The sequence below is a fragment of the Canis aureus genome, chromosome 14 (assembly GCF_053574225.1).
Source record: "Canis aureus isolate CA01 chromosome 14, VMU_Caureus_v.1.0, whole genome shotgun sequence".
NCBI lineage: Eukaryota > Metazoa > Chordata > Mammalia > Carnivora > Canidae > Canis > Canis aureus.
In genome coordinates, this window is record NC_135624.1 from 25481662 (window position 1) to 25504916 (window position 23255).

Below are 23255 nucleotides of genomic sequence, written 5' to 3' on the forward strand. Positions count from 1 at the left end.
GAATCAGAGACGAGACACCAATTGCTCCTCCTGTCCACTACCACTGTCACCATGACGCTATCTGCAAGCAGAGATAAACTATTTCAAATGCAATCCTTGCTTACTGAGTCCAGGGAGCTTCATAGCTTTCTTTACCACCCACCCCCACCAAGGTCCCTTTTCTGACATGGAAGGGAACAACCAGAGATAAGGATGGCCTACCTGGCCACTGGCAAAGCTGAGATTCCAGCCCCCAGACCCTGCCTTCCAGAACTTTCTGCACCAGCCCATAGCCCAGTCATTAACTGTGTGGCTATGGATTGGGCTAAGCTACAGGCCAAATCCCAGAGCTGTCATCTATTTTGGGTTTGACTTTGGATCCTGGGTCTCAACTAAAACCCATCTCAAAGGGTTGTGCAGATTCAAAGTAATATGTGATGTATAAACCCTTAGCATAGTTCTAGCATTCAATAATTTATAGTTATTTAGTATTATTGCTTTTACAATGACCATAAAAAAGAAGGATCAATCCAACAAAGACCGTTTAATCGTATGTGACTAGTTAAACATATATCAACTCAGTTGAACTTTCCACACTAGCCATGAAGGGCACTTGTATTCAGATATTGCTGCGTGTGTCCTCTGTGATGGGTATGGTCTTAGATGGGCAGACCTCTGGGGCCAGCAGCCCTGTGAATTCAATATGGAGTCTCTAATTCAGTGATAGTCTGTCCCTCTGCCCTTTTCCATTTGTTCACCTTGGTCTGATGGCCACAAGGTACAGATGCCTTGCTACAGGAATTGCAAAGTCCTCAGACTCTGTCCCATCACATTCCTCCAGACAGGTCTGACTGAGCTCCAAGGGCCCAGACTAGAGGATGAGGTTTAATATACCTTGGTGAGCTGCTGCTGTGTCTCTGGTTAGATTTCTGCCTGGCATATTGCAGTCCCTCCTCTGGCCCCCATTCAATCCTTCCTACAATGCTTCAGGTGCTCTACTGGCTAAACTGTGCTCCCCCTCAAATGCATATATTGAAGCCTTAAACCTCAGTAGCTCAAAATGTGACTGTACTTAGATATAGGGCCTTTAGAGAGGTGATTAAATTAAAATGAGGCTATGAAGATGGGTCCTAATCCAATTCTGCCTGGTGTCCATATAAGAAGAGGAAATTTGGACACAGGGAGACACCAGGGAAAAGCCATGCACACAGAGTAAAAGCCACGTGTGGGGACATGTGAGAAGGTGACCATCTGCAAGCCAAGAGAGAGGCTTCAGAATAAATCAACCCTCTAGACACCTTGAGGTCAGACTTCTAGCCTCTAGAACTGTGAGAAAACTAACTCCTCTTGCTCAAGTCCCCTCCCCACCCCCTGGCCTCTGATACTTTGTTATGGCAGCTAGAGCTGACTGATACAGACCATTTATATTTCTCAATAAGCAGATGTTTCTACATCAAATCACAAGTTAATAAACCATACTTACTCATTTTTATGGTGGCTTTGGGAAATTGTTTCCAGTCAATTATATTTAAGCTGTCACTTGACAAGGGCAAAGAGGGAAGAGCCACAGCACTCAAAACATACTTTTCTTACAGTCTATCATTCTTCCTGAAGAGACATTGTGGCTCCCAAAGGTTGCTTGTTGTTCACATTTCAGATTCTTCACATGTTAGAATTCTTCTATACATTCATTTTTATTCACATCACTGGAATGTTCTTCTCATGAATATGCAATAACCCACTCACAAAAGGAATTCAGTTTCCAGTCCCAGTTCCTACACTGAGCAAAATGTTTCACATCTGACACACTTTGGGGAGCTCCACAATGTAGCTGAAGCCTTCATATCCAAACTATTTTATAAGCTGCTTAGATGTGTCAGAGCCTCCCATATACCACACATTGCACTGAACAATCTGGGGAGAGAGGACAGTTGCATAGACTATAGTGCTAATAGGATACTCTAGGATTGTTCAGTGCACAACCTATACTGCTGTACAAAGTGGCCCTGGCAGAAACTATGTCTCATATAATTCATCTCCTTTCCAGCTTCATGCTATGTGACTAAAATGCCCTTTATAAATATTATCAATTTGCTGACATTTCTAAGTGGAGTAGTCTTCTCCAAAAAGAAAAGTTCACCAAGGCAAGGAAAAGGCTCTGGTGAATATTAGATAAATACCACAGCTCCTTGGATCACATTGTGTCCTCTCTGGACAATGAGAATTACCCAGTAGAAATCAAACGACCTGATATACAGTTATCTCTGAGAAGAGAGATGACTCGGTAGATGTAAGATTCTGATGCTCCTTCTTCAGTCTACATGTTTGAGCATCACCCTACAATAGCCTTCAGCCTTTCATTTTTACACTTAATAATGACTTTGTTCTACTCCAATTTCTATTTTCATTAGGAACCTCTAAGTACATCCACATTCATTTATTGGTTGAATAATGGTAATCTTGTTCCTTAGAGCTTGTGCAGATGAGTCGGTAAGAATGTGTTGCAAGGACTATGAGCAGATGAGGTCTCAGAGGGACGCACGTGCCTCATGCTTACCAGGCATGTACCACCTGGAGATTGAGACACAAGTTAGACTGTCTGCTTGTGGGTTTAAGATGGGATGTACCTGTCAACCAAGCCCAGTTCCCCATGTCGGCACCTCTCAACTGTCTTTCTCTATACACCAGATACCTAGACATCAAAACTGCAATCATAGGTTTGCTAGATTGGTGGGGATGCTGAGTTGTGTAGACTGATTGATGGGAGAATATATCCACCCAGAAATAGGAATGATGATGCCCTTTGGGCAGCAGATACTCTCTACCAGACAGTGTTTAAAAGGCACAGCCACTCCTGGCTCTTTGAGGATTTTCTTTGCTCTATTCTTCAGCCTTACTCTTCCCCTTGGTTCCTACCATCTTTCATTAAACCATAAACTACAAGTGAATAGGTATCTGCTAAGTGGGTTCCAAAGACTCCTGCTCAGTCTCCTTAGGATCAGGTCACCTGATTACAGTTTCTTATAGTTTCAGACTCCTGAGTTTCTCATCAGTGGATACTTGCTTGGTTTACTCCCCACCTCGATGATTGGGTTTTCCTGATTAACTCCACACAAGAACTTATCACCTGAGTTCACAGGCAAACATCAAACTCAATGCCCACTTTCAGCTCTCCTTTCTGCTTTTAAAGGACTGTTGAGACACAGAGTGAGACCATGCATGGACATTCTGCAACTGGTGCTCAGCACAACGAGTGTTCAGCAAGCACTGGTTTTCTTTCTCATGGGTAGCAAAGCGTGTATCCGAGCTCTGCATACCCAGTCATACCATTATAGGGGAAGTGGGCAGATGTAGATGCCCCCAAGAGAATTTCTGTTGAGTGACTGTGGGGATCCAAATTCTAACCCAATCTCAAACCCCAAGTGGGATCTAAGTGTGGAAACACCTCAAGGGAGACTGTAGGAGCACAGGCATGCCATGGATATGGATCCTTGGTGGGAGGTGAGCGGCAGCACTGGCACTTTGTGCCCTGACCAGTGTCCAACAAGAAGGGGACAGTGATCTGACTCTCCCAGCTGACAGTGAAGTTCTGACCAGATTCATCTCTATGAAAACCTTGACCTCAGAGTTCAGGGATAGTCAAGGGCCCAAGAGAAATCAGTTTTGATGTGAAACATGTTTCAAGATGGTGGTTGAATATCTTTGTCTCCCTACCTCAGGAGCAATGATAAGGCCTGTTGCTCACTATCCTGAGATGAGAAGATAATACAAAAAAAGAAATAGAATAGCTGGCTTTGAGTTTTCAGTGAGAAAGAATTACAAGATACTCTTCTCAGGGGACATTTCACCCACATGTGTCTGGGGTCCGATGAGGAGGGCACCAGCCCCATCCTTCATCCTCAAAACTGTAATCACTTACCAGAGACAAATAGGGCAGCTGGAGAGACATGGTTCTATATATTCCATCAGCAGCCTGTAAGCTTGAAAAGTGATCTTCATGGAGAAAGCGGTGACCCTCGCCTTTAGGAGGGCTAGGGTACAAGGGCCTTCCCAGCAACTATCTCAGTAAACACAGTCCTGTGTGGAGCATCTGTTACATGCTAGGCACACACTGGGTCATGCTGTGTATGTGTAATCTCATCCATCTCTGCAACAATGCCAGGAGGGAGGTGGGGGTAAGTAGCTGATCTGCTTAAGGACAACTGGTAAGTGACAGACCAGGATCTCAACTCCGATCCAACGACCACTTTCCACTTGGCCAAACTGCCAAGCACACATAGGAAAAGACCGTGGCAGCACAAATCATGTAAGATTTCCTAAACTTTGTAACCTGCCCTTGTTATTGTCATTTCTCTGCTATCTCTGCCCCTACTGTGATTAGTTGAGGAAAAAAAAAAAAAAACCCTTCAAACAAGAGAAGCCCATCTGCTTGTCTTTAGAGGCAATGAGAAATCTCTCATGATTAATGGAGTCAGAGTGAGGAAAAGCAATATCTAAGGGGTATGATTCTAGAGCCTTTGGAAGACAGAATGGGGGAGTCTGGGAATCAGGCCAGAAGAGGCTGCACCCTAGGGGCTCAATGGTAGAAAGACTGAGCTGGCTCACACCAAGCTCTGAAAGACATAAAGAAATCTTGATGTGGAGAAAAGAGGGTCATAATTACACTGAAAATTGAGGGCCCTGGCCATTTCTTGGTACTTCAGCATGACACTCATGTAGAGTCATTATCCTTTTTCAGAAAAAAATAGTACTCTTTCAATTTTGACAATATCATTTATTTATTTAAAAGTCTCTTGTTGTTTTTATCCAAGAAACAATTGATCTGAGGCTGGGCCGGTGGAAACCACAGTCAAGTGACCTCTGGTCCTTCAGGTGCTCATCTGTCCACCTCACTCAGTCACTTTAACTTGTATGAGCCCAGAAGGTTTGGGGAGGCAGGTCTGGCTCCTAATAATATATAACCCCACAGAATAATTAGCTGTACTGCCCCCTCAGGTTACTGTTGCTACTATTAGTGTATGGACAACCTGATGCTATCATTGGGTCTGCTTTAATGGGATGTGTTCACAGCAGGGAAGAGCCCCTCTCCACGCTGCCCCCAAACTTGGCCCATTAGTCAGGGCAGGCAGCACCTACACTCCAGGAAGGCACCCCATTCAAGATGCTGGGCCTTTCCTGCAAGTGCATGGAGCCTTCCCTGCCTGTTGTCATCCATAATGGACCCATCCTTCCCCCACTGCCCTCTTCTCTTTCACTTAGTATCTAACAGTTAAGCTTACAAGTGTATCTGACTGCTCCAGACGTATATGCTTGGCTTCTACTGTAAATCCTTTGAGTTTGAAGGTGGGTGGGAGTAGGGGGCTGTCTTTTGGATGGTTCCATCCCCCACTGGCCAACCCCAGGATCCAGCTCACATTCACCACATCTTGGCCAACTCTTCTGGAATTTCTCTGTGTCCTCAAAACTGTTTTCTGAACAGTCCTAGATGCAGTGTGGTCTGCTCCTGGGATTCTTTTTCATGACTTCTGGTTTTCGCTTATTGTATATGGACTCATAAAAATGAAGAGAGAGAGAAAGACAAAGACAAAGGAACAGTAACTAAGTTAGGAGAATTAATCCTGGAATTAAAACCGGTTCCTTGGGAGCACTCCTCTCCTGCACATAATAATCTCATTTTGATTAACATTGCCCCATTAGGGAGCTGGTACAGTTTGAGCACAATAATGAAGAGATCACATTTGGAACAGCCACTAAGCTGTCAACGCTCTCTGAAATATGTTTTCAACTTTCATTTCTGTCTGAACCTCCACTGTTCTTGCCGCTCCCTCTGCCCTGAGTCAAGATTATCTCTCTTCACAGGAGAGGCAGCCTGTGGAATGGGAAGACAATGGGCTTTAGGGTCTGATGGGAATGGATCTGAATCCCACTTCTATGTCCTAGGAATTAAGACTTTCCTTGCAGGGCTTCTGCCATGATTAAGGGACTTAATAAATGTACATTGCCAGTGCACACAACAGATGCTCAATACATGGAATTGGTTTGTTTTGGTTCATATCATCACGAACCCTGAACACACCTAGTTGTCGCAGCTGCTTCTGCCCTGGATGAACACCTCTGCTGCCCGACATCTTACCATCTTTTCAGTCCTAGGTTAACTGATACCTCTTCCAGGAAGTGGTCCCTGATTTCCAAGTCAAATAAGATATCACACAGGGAAATATGGGATCATGTTGTTTCTCTGGTCAAAATGGTGGTTCTCCATTGCCTCTAGGACAAAATCTAACCATCTCTAGTGAGAACAACAAGGCCCTTTGTGATTGCACCTTTGTTCCCAGTCCTTCCCCAAACTCCACCCTTGTTTCACATCCTGGTCATGCACACCTACTGTGGTTTCCTGAATACAGCAAATTCCCTCTTATTTCCCTACTGCTAGGGGGTGCACCATCAATTTAGGTGGCTGAATCAATCTACACTTAGATTTCTGGGACACAAGGCATGAAAGATGTGGAGTTCAGTTGTAAAAGGGCTCTATGATTCTTGGTCATCAAGAATCATGGCCAAGGGATCCCTGGGTGGCGCAGCGGTTTAGCGCCTGCCTTTGGCCCAGGGCGCGATCCTGGAGACCTGGGATCGAATCCCACGTCAGGCTCCGGGTGCATGGAGCCTGCTTCTCCCTCTGCCTATGTCTCTGCCTCTCTCTCTCTCTGTGTGACTATCATAAATAAATGAGAAAAAAAAAAAAAAAGATTCATGGCCAAGGTCCTTCAGGGTCTTTGCATCTGCATCTTGCAAATACAGCACTCTTGAGTTCATCTGAAGCCACCCTCGTGATGACCATGGCAGATGTGCTTGGGTCTCTACCTCCCAAACCAATCCACCTAGCCTAACTGTTAGCAGCCTGGGGTCAGGGGAAAAGGCATCCCTCCCACGATGGATCAGAAATCCATCCATGGCCCTTTCACTGCTAGAATATTGGGCAAGAGTGTGGCTCCCAGGCAGAACCACATCTGGCCCAAACCTGACTTGTCACTTACCAGCTTTGGGATGTTGGCTATGTCTCTGAACTTCCATTTCCTCATCTGGAGGAGGGGAGTGGTAATAACACTCCAAATGTTATGGGGAGGAGTGCCTGGTCTACAGCAGGTGTTCAATAAATGTTTACCACTATTAGAATTTCTGGAAATAGAGGGCAACATTTCCTCTGAAGTGCCCCTGAACCATAACAAGGATTTGGGGACTGGGTTTTATGTACTGCTTGAAGAGAGTGGTCCAACCACCTTGGATATATCTTTAGGTCAAACGTTAAAAGGTTGGGACACCTGGGTGGCTCAGCTTCTGCCTTTGGCTTAGGGCATGATCCCGGGATCTGGGATCGAGTCTCACATCGGGTTCCTTGTGTGGTGCCTGCTTCTACTTCTGCCTGTGCCCCTGCCTCTGTGTGTGTGTGTGTCTCATGAATAAATATATAAAATCTTCTTTAAAAAACATTAAAAGGTCAAAGTTATGTCCTCCACTCTCATCCTTTCCCTCCAGAAGCCTCACTGTGGAAATTTCCCTGTGGAAATTAAAATGTCTGTTAAGAAGGTCTCTGGAAGGAAGAATCTCTGTGTTTCAGGAAAAATGTTCGAGAAGTCAATATCTGCAATTTTGATTCTTCAGAATTTATTATGTGATGTGTAGATTGTGGTGTGAAAAGATCCAAGAACCTGGAGACAGGACATGGATTATGCTCTAGTCCCGGCCCAGCTGTTACCAGTTGAGCTGTGTGATTTTGGCTAAGTCACTTAGCCTCTCTAAGCTTTAGATTCCTCATCTATAATACAAGAGTGTATACCTCACAAATCAGATAATGTGAGGGAAAGTGTTTTTATAAACTACAAAATATGTTCAGGTCTGATGTTCTTGGATTTGTTTCTTTTTCTCTTGGCCTAATTTCACTATAGGTCAAAAATGTCTTACCTACAATTCCAAAACTGCAAAAGCATCTGAAAAAAAATGGTGCCTTTTGTAACTCATTTTGCTTCAATACTTGGCCTCAACTGATATGATATTATTTATAGACCTAACTTATCCTTGTTATGGTGAATATTCATGCTTCACCTCAGAAATAATGTATTTGAAAGTGCCATTCCAGTTACCCCTGGCTGTGACAAGAATGCATGAGATATTCTGAAACACATCTGGCCCCAAGAATTTTGCTTGAGGAATAATGGATTTCTATCCTATGAATAGATCTTAAGCTGTTGTCATTCAGGTTTCATGACTTTTGTCATATGCTTTTACCACCCATATTCTTATTTGTTTTATATATTCTAATTGACTTATTTTTAACTTATTTTTCAAATGAATCTTTTTTAAAAATACAGTAAAATAAATATTTAGTTATACATTAAAAATAGTTGTCTAGCACTGGGTGTTATACACAACTGATGAATTATTGAAAACCCCATCTGAAACTAATGATGTACTATATGCTGGCAAATTGAATTTAAATAAAAATAAATAAATAAAAATATTTGTCTAGGCAATACTCTGATTCACCCTGCATGTCACAGTGAACACACCCCACCCTTCAGGCAACACTGATCTTCAATCAGGACAACTACGTTAGCTTCTAAATAGAACATGAGTGATAAGTGCATCACCAAGTCCAGACTCCTCTTTGAGGTTCTCAATTATCATAAATATTCAGCAGTTCAATTCCACCAATGGCCAGCTGCGCTCCTACTGTGGGCAGTGATCTCAGTCACGTCAGCTATTGAAGGTCTATTGAGAAAAAAATAATGAAACAGCTGGCAGAAATAGACGACAGGTAAATCTCCTGACAGCTGAGGTGTGGGAAGTTCCTTTGCTGATACTCTCACTGATTCTCACCTACACCAATAGTGTCATTTAAAACAAAACCCACAAACCATGAGAGACTCTTAACTCTGGGAAACAAACTGAGGGTTGCTGAGGAGAGGTGGGTGGGAGGATGGGATAACTGGGTGACAGGCACTCAGGAGGGCACGTGATGTGATGAGCACTGAGTGTTGTACGCAACTGATGAATTATTGAAAACTACATCTGCAAAAAATGATGTACTATATGTTGGGAAATTGAATTTAAATTAAAAAATAATATTAAAAAAATAAAACAAAAGCCAGGCTCATAGGATCGAGAGGTTCCTCTAAGATCTCACAGCCACAGGTAGAGCTGGGAGTAAATTCATGGGCCCGCCGCCAACCTAGGGTTTTCTGTGCCACGTTGCAGGGCCTCTCACCCTGCTTGTGGTGCTGCTTGGACGACTTTCTGCCTCTAGTTAATATCCACAAAGGCTGCTGGACCGTCATAAAACCAGCCTACTCTCAACCTAATATCTTTGCCGGTTTGTAAAAAGGCTCTGCAACGGTTGAACGGGTCTAACTAGGCTTTTATGGGGTTTTGAGAATCTTAGGAATGAACCAAGAATTATGTGACTATCTTAGCCTTTTCTACTAAACTGGAGGAACAGAAGTTGTTGGAAATGGGGCGGTGTCCAGATAATCTGTTTCAAGGTCATCTATAACAGTATGATTTAGCCCTTTCGCAAGTGTTTTCTAGAAACCACAATTTCTAGAAGAATCAGGAATTTCCCAAATTAGCTAAACAAGTCAGAGGTCTCTCTCTCTCTTTTTTTTATTTCACCAGAATTAATCACTTATGGTCCCAACCTTCCTCTGTTTTTTTTTTCTTTTCTCCCATGTGTAAGATCATAAAAAATAAATTGGGGTTCAGGAAGCCTGGGTCCTAAGTTCTGCCTATGCCCGAAGACCAGTCTGCCATCCATAGACCGCAGAAGCACACTCAAAGGAATTGGCCTCTAGTGTAATCTGGATATCTAGGTGCTAAGGTCAGACAGACATGTGTTTTTGTCCTAGCTCTAACCCTTGGCTAAGTTCTTTAAATTTCCCTGAGCCCCTTCTTTCCTCTTCTGTAAAACTGACCTCAAAGGTGTTAATAAGGATTAAAAAACAAATTGGATGTGAAACACTGAGCACAGCCCTGGTACAAAGTAAAAGGTAAATATATGGTAGCTGTTGTTGCTAGTGTCAATTTGGATAATCTGCGCCTTCCAACTGAATTATATGTATAATGAAAGGCTCTTGCTTTCAATGATTATAGATTTATTGCTCAGAACAGAATGACTGAGGAAGCCTTATGCAGTTGACAGATAAGCTCATCACAATTCAATTTTCAAATGCATGAATTGTTCTCGCTTTGAGGAGCTATTCACAGTGCCTCGAAAGTAACAAAAAATCAACCAGCACAGCTTTAAATATGGCCAGTCATTGACTGTCAGTGGAAAAGGAAGTCAGGGAAAATGGGAATAAATATCATCAACAAATAACTATTATTTTAATCTGTGCCTTTGGCTTTCAAGACAGAACATTATACCCAAGTATGTTCCCCTGATTTGAGTTTCACTAAATTACTTGTCCCTAGCTCCTCCTTTCCTGGAGGGAAACAGTCCAAACATAAAGAGCAAGAGGCCAGAGAAGACATAAGGAACCCATGCTAGTATTTTGTGAAATGGAGTCAGAAGGCCAACTGCATCAGCATGACCTAGGTGTCAAAATGCAGATACCCCAACCCCAAATGAATAAATTCTCTGAGATTGAGGATAGGAAATATGTATCTTTAACAAGCATCTGTTGATGCAACCATAACTTTGAGAATCACTGATCTTAGGCCATATTATAATCATGCAATAAATGCCACATATCATTCAGGCCATCTCAGTAGGATTTCTCTGTCTCCAGTAGAAATTCATCATCTAGAGGAGATAGATAGATAGATAGATAGATAGATAGATAGATAGATGATAGATCACACAAACTATCCCAGGAATTGTACAGCCATATAATAGAGGTGAAAGCAAAGTATAATTGTATCCCAAGGTATGTGGGTGACACAGCCTGCTTGGTGACACATAGGGTCAGTTGTCAAGGTCTTCCCCAAGGGGAAGCTCCCCCTGCACATTTTCCAGGTAGACAAAGTGGGTGAAGTATAAAGGTTAATGTATAGCTGCGGAAAAGATGCACAAGCAGAACAAATAACATGGCAAAGCAGAGAGATGTGAGGGAGCGTCTGGCACCTGTGAAGAGCCACAGTGATTCTTCATGTGGCTAGAAGGCAGGGAGTGAGATTTCGAGGGATAGCGGAAACATGTCTTCTCAACTGTGCAAAATTACAGACATGCTTGCCTTCTGCAAAGAAGAAAAGCCATTTGAAGTTTCTGGCATTAAAAAGCATAAACAAATCTCTAGGCTCTATTCTGACTTGATGTTTTTTTCCTTCCTTTTCCTAATCTTAAAATACACCGACATCCTACACCAAATCCCAAGTAGATGCTAAATATAGTCGGCTCTACCATAAGTTGCTCTGCTTGTCTTACTTAAACTCTCTGCTGTAGCTACTTTGGCCTCATTGTGTGCCACATTTGGCTGTAAGCTCCTAGAGAGAAAAGATATCATATCTTACCCTGTTTGGGATCCTCATTGAACAGCCCTCTATCTTCACTGTCCTTTAGGGCTCTAAGTCCCTCTCCTAATTTAGTCCCAACCCAATGGATCACTCTCCCTGTTTGACCCTACGTCCACCCAAACCTAAATTCATTTCTTTAGTCTGCAGGGAAAAAAAGGATCCTTTCTTTCTTGGGCCCTGAATTCACCCACACTCCACTTTAGTTTCAGGTCCAAACACAAGCATTTGGTTTGCACACTGGTCAACTCAGGCCACTAGGCATCTGGCATTAGGTACTTTGCTCAGTCTGTCATCACATCTTGATTGTCCTCACCATTGCTGGGTTTTCCTGGTTTGGAGAGTCACTGAATTTTAGGGCTGGAAGGAATTTTTAAGCCATTCAGGATAACTTTCCTTGATTTGCTTTTTTTAAAAATTGAAGATACTCTTGAACACATATGAGAAGAGAGCATGAGAAAGGGTGGGGGTAAGAGGGAGAAGCCAATTTCCTGCTGAGCAGGGAGCCTAATTTGGGTCTTGATCCCAAGATCCTGGGATCATGACCTGAGCTGAAGGCAGACTCATAATCACCCAGGCACTGTGGTTCTCTTAATTCTGTTACCAACCTTGTGAGGTAGGGATTATTATTCCTGTAATTATGCCTTTTCTATTACAGATTAGAAGCCAAAGCTCAGAGAGGCTAAGTAACTTGCTCAAAGTTACCTAAGCGATAGAACCAAGACTCAAGCTTGTCTTTTGGCTCCAAACTGAATGCTCTTTCCATTCTACACTCTCAGCTTTAGAATATCTGCCTTGTACAGCCTCATCCACTGGATCCATTTACCTATCCTCTCTCATCCTGGTATCCCTAAAAAGCCCTCAGATTTCACTCTTTATACCTCTATGCTCTACCATCATTTATCTCCAATTTGAGTCCATCTAGAAGTTTCCTCTCCTTTCAAAGTTACACTCAACATCAGCATGAAAAATGCAACCATGATCTTACTCTGGAAGGTCATATATGCTGTCTTTATTAAAACAGTAAAAAATTTCAAAATACTACATTCACATTTTATATTGTGTACCTATGCCCTCATCCCTAACAAAACTATTTTGAATCACCTATGAATGATTTTTGGAAGACAAGAATTCATTGTTGCATGGACCTAGATGTCATTATTTTCTCCCCTTATTTGCTTTTAAAATAGGACAGCTTCTGGTCCAGCTAGTGGGTTGTGAAACTAAAATTAATTCGAGTAAAGGTACTTTGTGAACTGTATCAGACTCAATACTCAATGGTCATAATTCCGCTTGGTCCTTGATGGTCCCAGGAGTGCTGAAAATGGCCTGACTGCCCAGCACACCCAGAACTTCCCCTGGGCCTGAGAAGCTGTAATCCAGATTTCATTCCTACTTGTACTCTAACAATGAGCAGAACCACAATATTAAAGCAGTGTACATATACTTCTCTTTCTTCTAACACTACCTTCTTTCTGACATTTCCACCTTTCCTTTCTACCACCCAATCTTCCCTTTGGACTCGAAAAACAAAATTCCCATTTTTCCAGATCCATCCTGACCTAATATTCTTTCTTCTTTCATCTTTCACTGGCAGTACCACTTCTGTGGCATCTGGATGGTACCCAGTTTCAATATCTATTCTTTTTCTTCAGCTTTGGTGTAATTTTGAGAAATAAATTCTCAAGAGCAGAGAGAGATGGGCTATTTTTATTTAAAGCAAAATCCATCACTGGAAACTGTTATCTGAGGTAAAGAAAAAGACTTTTGGAAAATAAAGCATTCAACTATTCCCATAGCAACAAGGGAATTAGGCATTGCTGTGTGGCTCAATAGATGTTTATAGAAATGCCAACATCTACAAAAGGATTATAAAGCAAAGACCATAGGAATTAGAGGTCAAGGAACTGGATAACAGAGAACCACCTCTGTCATTCATTGTTATTCAAGAACTCAAGTTCCTTGCCTATGAAATGGGGGTAAGGAATACCTGTGTCTTCAAGGTTGTTGTTAGCCAAATGAGATAATCTGTATAAAATTTTTTTGTCAACTAGAGAGCTCTAGATTAATTCTGATCACCCTGAGGGCAAATAATGCTGAAATTTAGAGGTGTGACACACCAGGCTTTCTGTAACATGTTCAGGGTGGGGGAAATTCAGAGACAAAAGCCATAGCATGTGTGTGAACCTGTTTCCCATTGCATTTGAACAGCATACAAGTATCTAGCAGGGCCAAACTTCAGGCACTGGAAGAGACACCTCAGTCTTTAGATTGTGGGGCTTTTAAATTGCATGACTGAGAGAATTCAAGCCCCTCACATGGTGTGATCAATAGCTAGAGTACAAACCTGTGGTCCCAGCCAGCAGGGGGCAGAACCTTGGCACTGTCCTATGTCATTGCTTCAGCATTCATAGTTGAAGAACTCAAACTATCCCAGCTAAACCACCACTTCAGGTTTCTACGATACGTTGCTTTGTATCTCTTAAACTTTCAACTGTAATTGGTTTCTAGGGAGTTTTTCAGAAGGCAGCCTGTGAGGAATCAATCTGGAATAAGTCATCCCTTGCCTTTCAGCAGATTAATAAAAATACTCTCCCCTACACACACCCATTTGAGTTCTAAACTTTTTGAGTTTAGATAAAACTTGAGCTGAAGATAAAAATAACAGGCTTACTGGTAATAAAGGGTAGGGTGTAAATATGTGTGAGGTGTACAGCAACAATGAGTTTGGTAGTTCTGCACCCCAGAATTAGGCAGACCAGCTATCAAGTCACAGGCATCTTTTGTAAACCATGGGTCTTTCCTGGCAGGAGCAAAATGTTTTCTAATAAAATTACCAAGTGATCAATTTCTCTGCAGCGAAGCAAATCCCAAAGGAAACCCAGTAAGTGATGACTAATTCCCCCCAATCCAACCATCATAAGCAAAATATGGTAGATACACACAACCCAAGGGAGGGGAGGAGTCAAGCTAGTAATTGATAAAGGCTACAACTATTAAAATAGATAGCTCATTAAGAAATAAATGCCATGAGGGATCCCTGGGTGGCGCAGCGGTTTGGCGCCTGCCTTTGGCCCAGGGTGCGATCCTGGAGACCCAGGATCAAATCCCACGTCGGGCTCCCGGTGCATGGAGCCTGCTTCTCCCTCTGCCTATGTCTCTGCCTCTCTCTCTCTCTGTGACTATCATAAATAAATAAAAATATAAAAAAAAGAAATAAATGCCATGAGATGAAGTATCTCCTCTTAACTCATTTTAAAGAATGCAGTGAAGTATAGTCATTCTTACTACACATGAGAAAGGAGGTGTGTCTGAAGTTTTGAAATGGAAGTCCCATTTCACCCCCACAGATGTTTAGTATAACTTAAGACAACAGCTAACTGAATGACAAAGCTATTTCCCATGCAAAATCTCACTCAATCTTAAAAGAAGACTGTAATAGTGTCTAGTACTCAATTTGCTGATGAGCTAAATGACCAAGATCAAACAACTAGTAAACTGAAGACCTGGGACTTAGATTTAAACATTATTTCAAAAAACTAGAGGAGTTTCATAGGACCTCATCAGCTTTAAACAACATGCAAGGAAAATATTGGAAAGCTCCAAATCATTGTACTTTGGCACAGTTATTTTAGGGGTAGTAGTGCCACAAATAACATCAAAGCCATGTGTTTGATCTGGGTTATCTTTTGGTTGCTTAACTTCACCAAAATTGTCTCTGATGGACTGAGATTTCAATACTTAAAGTCACATTACAAAGGCCCAAAGAAAAGAAAGTGGAATGTTTTCACTTTCCATTATTCCTTGCCTCAAATATATTCAACAAATTCCTTTTTCTTTTTTTAATATTTAACCAACAAATTGAAGACCAGAGAGAGTCCTGAAAACTGCTATCTTCACAACAGTCATTTACTGAGCACCTTCTATATGCCAAGCATTTTGCCAGACATTATAAATATATAATTTCAATCCTTACAACCTGAAAAAGAGATATTATTGTCTCAATTTTACAAATGAGGACACTCTGAGACTTCAGAGAGGCTAGTCTTCATGTGTGAGCTCCCACAGGTAGGAACTGATTGGCGTAGAACTGTTGGTTTCTGAATATTAAAGACTATTAGCATGGTTTCAGAAAAGTAAGGACTTTTCAACCATAAAAGCAAACCTTCCCATATGACCTTTGCCAGGTCTTTCAGCACAATTAATGTGAAACAATGTGCTAATGGTATTCACAGGGAGCTATGGAATCATGAAAGATTTAACTAATTTAAACTGAATTAATGTCTTGCCCTTTAAGGGCAAGGGCCCTTTATATTTCATTTATATTTTTCCTGAATAATGCAATATTTTTATTTAAAAAGTTGCTGACATGAAGTCTTACTGCAGAATAAAGATTAACCAGTATGAAGTGTCAAACTGACTTTATTCCCCAATGTTGAATTATACAAAACCAAAAAACTATAATAAAATGCATTACAAGAACGTACCAGCAACACTGTGACCCAAGTGTGTCACTCTTTCATATTTACAGAATTCTAGAACTTCCAGAGGTTGTCCATCTCCCTGACAGCTGATCCTCAAAAGGACTTGGACTTCATGATTCTCTTGATCCACTTCCCTCATAATCTGGTCCATTACTGGACACCAAACACATAATGGTAGGAGTGAGTGTAGAAAATATTTTTTTTTCTGAATTGCATTTTGAACTTCTAAATTTTGTAGAGACAAAGAGAAAAGCTGAATCTTAAATTAGTAAGCGAAACTATTTATTAGCCGTCTGAGTGGGAAGAATATTGCAGGAAGATATAATTATAAAACCTGAATGTAGCTGGGATCCAGCTTAGAGTGTTCAGCCTGTTTATAAAATATGCCAAATATCAGATGGCATGTAGAGGGTAATGTGTTAATAGCAGATAGACAAAACACTGGCTACAATTTCCAGGAAAAACTAAAGATTTTGGACTAAGCTTTTGGCAGAACTGCTCAACAACATAATTTTTCTCTTCAAATCCAACTGCTTAGAAATAGGAAAGACTTGAAATAAATGAGGAAAGTTTATTTTAAGCACCTTATGCATTGTTCTTTTTAAATCTTTCATGTTCTACACAGAGAAAAATAAATACAAAAAGAATACCAAGCACAGTGTATTTACTTTGTAAATTAAAGCACCTAAGCTATTCACCACTCTCTCCATTGCCTGTAACATAAAGCAATCCTAAAAGAGCCTGGAATATGGAATCAGAAGTTTGTATTTAAATAAAGGTCTAGATGCTTAAAGAGCTTTGCAACTGTTCTCATCTATAAAATCGGGGATTGTATTACCCTTCTTTGCCAAAAAAAAAAAATAATAATAATAATACACAAACTCATGATTATTAAGATATTCTGCAGACTCATCAATGGTTGCTATTTGCTTTTGCCTGCTCTGGAGATTATGATTTTAAATGCCTTGCAATGTATCGTTTCTACCCTACTACTGCAATGATGGGTTTTCAACTTAAGGTTTCTTCCCCCCCCCCCCCCCCCCCCACTGACCTTTTATTTCTCATGGCAGCCAGGAAAAAGTCAACACTTACTACACACTGTGCAAAGGTCTTCAATAGTTGTAAACAAAACAAAACAAAAAAACCATGAAGATAAATAAGATCTGATTCCTAACTTTCAAGGAACTTAACAATATAACAGAAAGGATACAGGTACGAAAAACATGCCTGTGATAAGGCATTATCTGGAAAATTAGATCATTATAATAATGGTCTCTAGTGAATAATGCCTTCCCATGTCCAGGCCCCTTTGCAGTATGACCACATGACCATTTCTCGCACTAAAAGGACAGAATCAACTTCTCCATTCCCTTGAATTTGGGCTGGTTTTGTAATTCGCCTGGACTAAGGGAAGGTGCCAGGAGTTGCATGGCATGAAGTCTAGAATGTAGGCATTAGGAGACCTCATGGTTTCTACTTCTACTCTTGGGAGCCCACTGTCATGTAAAGATTTGGTTAGACTAAGAACTGACGAGAAATCATGTGGTGAGAATCCTAGTCTTCCATCCATCTGTGCCCAAACCCTCTTAAACCCTCTAGCTTCTGCCAACTGATCAGCTGACTTCAGCCACATAACTGCACTGAGGCAAAACCAGCAGAGGAACTGCCCAGCCAGCACACATTCTTGTGAGTGTGGTTTTAATTTATATTTTCGTGACTAATGACGTTGAGCGTATTTTCATGTGGTAATATGCCATCCGTATATCATGTATGGGTGTTTGTTTTACTAGATTTTGTCCTTTTATTTCCGTCTCTATTGAGATGATCACAGAGAATTTGATCCTTAAATATTCATAGTTCTCCTTCTTCCTCCTATTCTGTATACCCTAAGACTCTCAACCACACATTTTAAGGCTTTTTATTGTGCCAACATGCCTCCAAATATTTTCTGTTCCATTACTTTCTTCTTCCTATGCTTCAGTGTGTGTTGTTTCCTATCAACCTATCTTGCAGGTCACTAATTCTCTTTTGTGTGCAAATCCACTGTCTTACCTAATGTGTTAATTCCAGAATGTCTATTTTTTAATTTTACATTATAACTTTCTGACGAAAGCCTCTACCTTTTCATTTTTCCCCATAACTTGTCTCAAACAAAAACAAGTTATCACTATACGGTATACCTGAAATTAATATAGTGTATGTTATACTATAGGTTATAGTTAGTTAACTGTATGTTACTATACTGAAGTATACAGTATACAGTACTATACTGAAATTAGAATTAAAAAAGAGGGGCGCCTGTGTGGCACAGTTAGTTACGCATCTTACTCTTGATTTCAGTGCAGGTCATGATCTCAAGGTCTTGAGATCCAGCCCAGCATCCGGCTCTGAGCTCAGTGTGGAGTCTGCTAAAGTTTCTCGTTCTCTCTCCATCTACTCCTCCCTGCACGTGCAGTCTCTCTAAAATAAATAAATCTTTTTTAAAAAATTTTAAAAAAAGAAAAACTATTTTTTAGAGTTGTCAGCTAACGCCATTATTTGGATTATCTGTGGGTCTATTTCTTGTGTCTCTTTTCTCCTTAGTTTTTAGTCATGTGGGCCTATCTTTTGGCATGTCTCATAATCTTAATTTTCAGGTGTTATACAGAAAACTTTTACAGGCTTCTGGTGATACCTTTCTCCAGAGAGGTTCATCCTTCTTTTTGCTAGGACAATATAGTATTCACCCTAATCCAACTAGAAATCATGATAAATCAAGGAAGAGTTGCAAACCTTGGTATAAGGCTCATTCCACCTTTGATTTGCCCTGGCCTTCAGAATTTTCAAATGATTATCTAGGCTGTTCCCCAGATCCCCTTCTTCTAGCAGGTTCTGAATTTAATCTTTGTTTCATAAGGCCTCTGCTTAATTTGTCTTCTCCCAAAGAGCTCTACAATTTTGCAAATTTTCTGAGAGGAAACTGCATATGCTTGAGGCTTCTGTATATCTCTACCAAAAGCTCTCTTGGTTTCTGTCCCCTAGAAGCAAGACTTAAAATATACAAAACCAAAATTATCAGCCTCCTGTGACCAAAATGGACAAAAAACCCCAAGCTAAAAGCAGCTTTGGAAGTGAACTCACTTCTAAAATGTTCACTCCTCTATGGAGTCCTGCCTAGGCAGGTTTCCACTGGTTTCAAGTAGATGAGCAGATAACAGTGGTGGTGGACTTCATAATTTCTAGCAACTAGTGACAGTTGTATTGTTTATTCTTTCCTTTTCTGAATAGAAGTGATTTCTGCATACTTAGTATGTAGAGGCAGATGCTTTTTTTCATTTATAGGATATCTGACACCAGTGGGTCAGTTTAAAACTTTATAGAGAGAATAGTATATAGTCCCAGAGTTGAATGCAGTCACTGCATAGAAACTTGAGCCAACTCCCCTGTAGATGGGTGTTTTCTATATAGAGAAAAAGGGGAGGCATGAATATTTGATAGCCAAAATGGTAGACTGTGATACACAGCTAATTTTTCCCCAAAATGTCCTTCCCTTTTCCAATTTTTGGCTATACATTCAGCCATACAGATGGGGAAATTCACAAGCATCTCTCTTAGTTCAGTGTTCATATGATGAGGGTCTGATACATAAGCAGATGTGTCATGTGGCAACTTAAAAGTTTTTTCAAGCTTCCTTCCTCCTCCATAGGCTGCAGATGTGATAGCTGGAGCTGAAGCAGCCATTTTAGATCATGAAGCGATGACTGAGAACAAAAACAAATTACATGATTAAGCAGAAAGATGGGAATTTGGGCTTCACTACTTTATGGAGCATAACTTTTATACTAGCCCTGGACAACATACCACTACAATTTTATATGAAAGAGAAATAAACCTCCATCTTGTTTCAGTTATTTTGGGGTTTTGTTACTTACAGCCAAACCTAGTTAAACTAATTAGGAAAGTTTAGGACAGCGGTTCTCAAAATGTGAAAGTGTGGTCTTAAGATTCCTAGGGAATCTGTAAAGTCAAAACCATTTTTGTAATATACTAAGACCTTATAAACCTCTTTTACTTGGTGACATGTTCACTGATGGTGCAAAAGCCATGGTAGGTAAAAGCACCAATATTAGAACAAATAAAGGCACTAGTAGTCATTGTATTCTACATTGCCATGGACTTGCAGTTGGGAGAGAGGGAGAAGAAAAACTCCACTCAGTGTCCTTCAAAAAGCAGTAAAAACCATCTATTTAAACCTTGACTGTTGAGTAAATGTCTTTTTAATATTCTGTATGAAATGGCAAATATGCACAAAGTACTTCTGGGGATACCAAAACATAATAGTCTTGAAGAGAAGCAATTATAAGTTTGTTTTGTGAGATAAACTTGGTTATTCAGACGTGAATATTTGGCAGATATTTTCTCAAACATGAAGTGAACTGTCACTTCAAGGAAAACTAATGGTATATGTTCCCAGTAACAAAATTTAAGCTATCAAGTAAAAATCAGAATTTTGGGAAACATGTATCTGCCATCTGAATTTGAAAGCTTCTCAATCTTGAGGCTTTTTTTTTAATGATATCACTGGTCATATTAAACATGATTTTAAAATTTTATGTGGGCAATGTATTAACATTGGGAAGATGTGCGTAATTCAGCGAACCAGTAATTTCCAAATGCTGAATACGTGGTATTATAAAATTATGCATGGGAAAAATGTTCAGTCAGAGTGCAAGGTAGACCAACAGGTTTTAATGAAACCCAGTGCAAAATTTTATTGATACGGTTTTGAATTCTATAGTGCAATGAACTGTTTAGAAATTATCTCTTGTACAGTTTTAGTAGTGTCGAAGAATAAATCTACAGTCATATAAAAAGGTCATTAAAATATTCTTCCTTTTTCCAACTATGTATCTGTGTGAGGCAAAATTTTCTTCATATATTTCAAACAAAATAATTATCAAACAGATTGAATGCAGAAACAGATACAAGAATCCAGCTGTCTTCTAGTAAGCCAGACATTGATCTATAAAAAATGTAAAACAATGTTATTCTTCTCACTAAACTTTACTTTTAGAAAATAATCTTCATAAAATGTGCATCATTTATGTATGTTAACATGAATTGCTTTGTCATTTTAAAACAAATTAGTAAATATTTTAATAATTTGTCAGTTTTAATTTCTAATGCATAAATATTTTTATGACCTTCATACACAAAAGCTCTTTGAGGACCTCAATATTTTTTTCAGAGTGTAAAGGAGTCTGGAGGCCAAGAAGTTTTAATTTCTTTGGTTTGTGATACTGAAAGAATTTGAGATACAATTACAAAGCTGTTCTCTGAATAATAAGATCAGGAAAAGTACTATTAAATTCAGAGTTGGATAAACAATGCCTTATTCAGAAAAAAAAAAAAGTACTGCAGATAGGTTCTAGAAACTGTAGACTAATATACTTGATATTAATATTTAGGGGAACAATTAGAACAGCTTAAACAGAAAATAAAGTGGTAACCACTGGCTCCCAACACAAGTTCACTAAGAATAAATCATGCCAAATCAAAGACTGTTTGTTTCCTTGATAACCAGTAGAACAGGAGATATATACATACTGTATTTCCCATTAAACATTTGACTATCTGTTACAAAACAATGGACTAGAGAACTGCCAGTAGATGAACCATGAATCAATCTACCTGAAGCAAAATGTGATAAATTCAAAAATGATACGAATGTGTCCTAGAAGTGTTTAGTACTGATACAGAATGGGCTGGGAGTCAAGCCAGAATTCAAGTTCCTAGAGAGAAGTGCACAGTGATGTGGGTGGAAAAGATCGACTCATTAAACAAATATCTACACCGTGTTTCAGGCACTGTACAAAGCATTATAGAGAAGTGAACAGGTTAGATGAGATCCCATTCTTTGTGGCACTGACATCTGAAGCATAGTCAGATCTTTTCCTTCTTATGAAATGCAGGTATGAATTAATATGGAAGAAAGAAGAGTCAAAACTGTTAAATATAAAATGAACTAAAATTAATTTAGATTTGCTCTCCTCCCAAATGGGAATAAAGGAGGAAAAGAGAAAATGTTTGACCTATATACTTTAAAAATAACAGCATGGGACATAATATACATTCTAAAAACTGCATTTCCATCAGTCCGAGGTTGAGGGGAAAAAAAAGAAAATAAGGAAGAGAATACACTTGAGACATATGGTAAAGAGATACAGAATAATCACCGTTGTGCACGAATGGTGATGGTGGGGTTGATATATAGCAGAGAAAAACTATAATTCTAATTAAGGTATGCCCATTTTTTTTTCAAACTAACTCTTAAATTTCATGTATATCTAGCATCTGTGTAACTATTTTATAAATGGGAAAGCACTATACAAATGTATAGCTTTCATATTATTAGCAAATGTCAAATCTTTACTGAATTCTACAATTCTTACAGAAAATCCCTTTACCCAACAGTTTTTGAAGGTTCACTCCATCTCTCCCCAAAAATAGTTCCTTTGAGTTTAATTCTTCAGTCATCATTCTCACATTCTATTCCTGTAAACAAAAAATTTAACTTGTAGTTGTGGGGAAATCACACAATCTCTAAGGTGCCTATTCTTTTTAATTGGTCTCAATAAAAATATTTGCTATTTTTTTTCATTCATAAACCTGTCAATGGCATTAACATGTTTGATGTCATAAAGTTTAATAAAAAAAACCAACACATAACACCATGTACTTCATATTGCTGTCAGCATAAGATTGGTAGGCCCTTAAAGTCCTGAAGCTTCAAAATTAAAATGTTATATGTTCTTATTTTAAGTAGTACTCCATTTCTAAAAGTTAAAGAAGAAAAACCAATTTTAGTGTTACAACTCATATACCAATAGCATTTATTGCTTTGGTAAAAACAAATGATGTGTTAGTAAGATTTCATTATGAGCACACAACAAACCCTAAATAATTTGCAGATGGGTTATCCACAGACTTTCTGAATTCCCAGGTAGCTTCCCCAGGCTTCTGGGTCATTTCCCTCTACTGCTGTCAGTAGATATGCAGGGAGTGTTAATTCTAATATTTAAATATTAGTATTTAGATTCAATCCAGAAAGCATTAATAATGCAAAACAAACAAAACATCTTCTAATACATTCTAAAATGAAATATATCTCACATGTCTGAGATTTCCTTAACATGTAAGGTTAATGTTCTCATTTCTTTCAGCTCTTCCCTGACCACTCTATAAAAATAATGCCCCACATATGACCACCAGTACTTTCCATGCCCCTTACTTTACTCCATTTCTCTCTAG

The 23255-nt window shown here is 39.7% G+C and overlaps 1 protein-coding gene across 2 annotated transcripts in view; it reads right to left on the bottom strand.

Annotated features, from left to right (window-relative positions):
- Positions 1-4786: 4786 nt before the first annotated feature.
- The window catches only part of TMEM65 (transmembrane protein 65), an 80864-nt gene continuing 62395 nt past the window's right edge, over positions 4787-23255 (bottom strand). The window contains exon 8 of one of the 2 annotated variants that reach the window (XM_077847142.1): positions 4787-5529. In XM_077847142.1, coding sequence (XP_077703268.1) covers positions 5461-5529 — 69 coding nt within the window. In that variant the 3' untranslated portion in view covers positions 4787-5460. Of the gene's footprint in view, positions 5530-15885; positions 22500-23255 lie in introns of those variants that run through there. The other variant, XM_077847145.1, reaches the window with a different exon arrangement.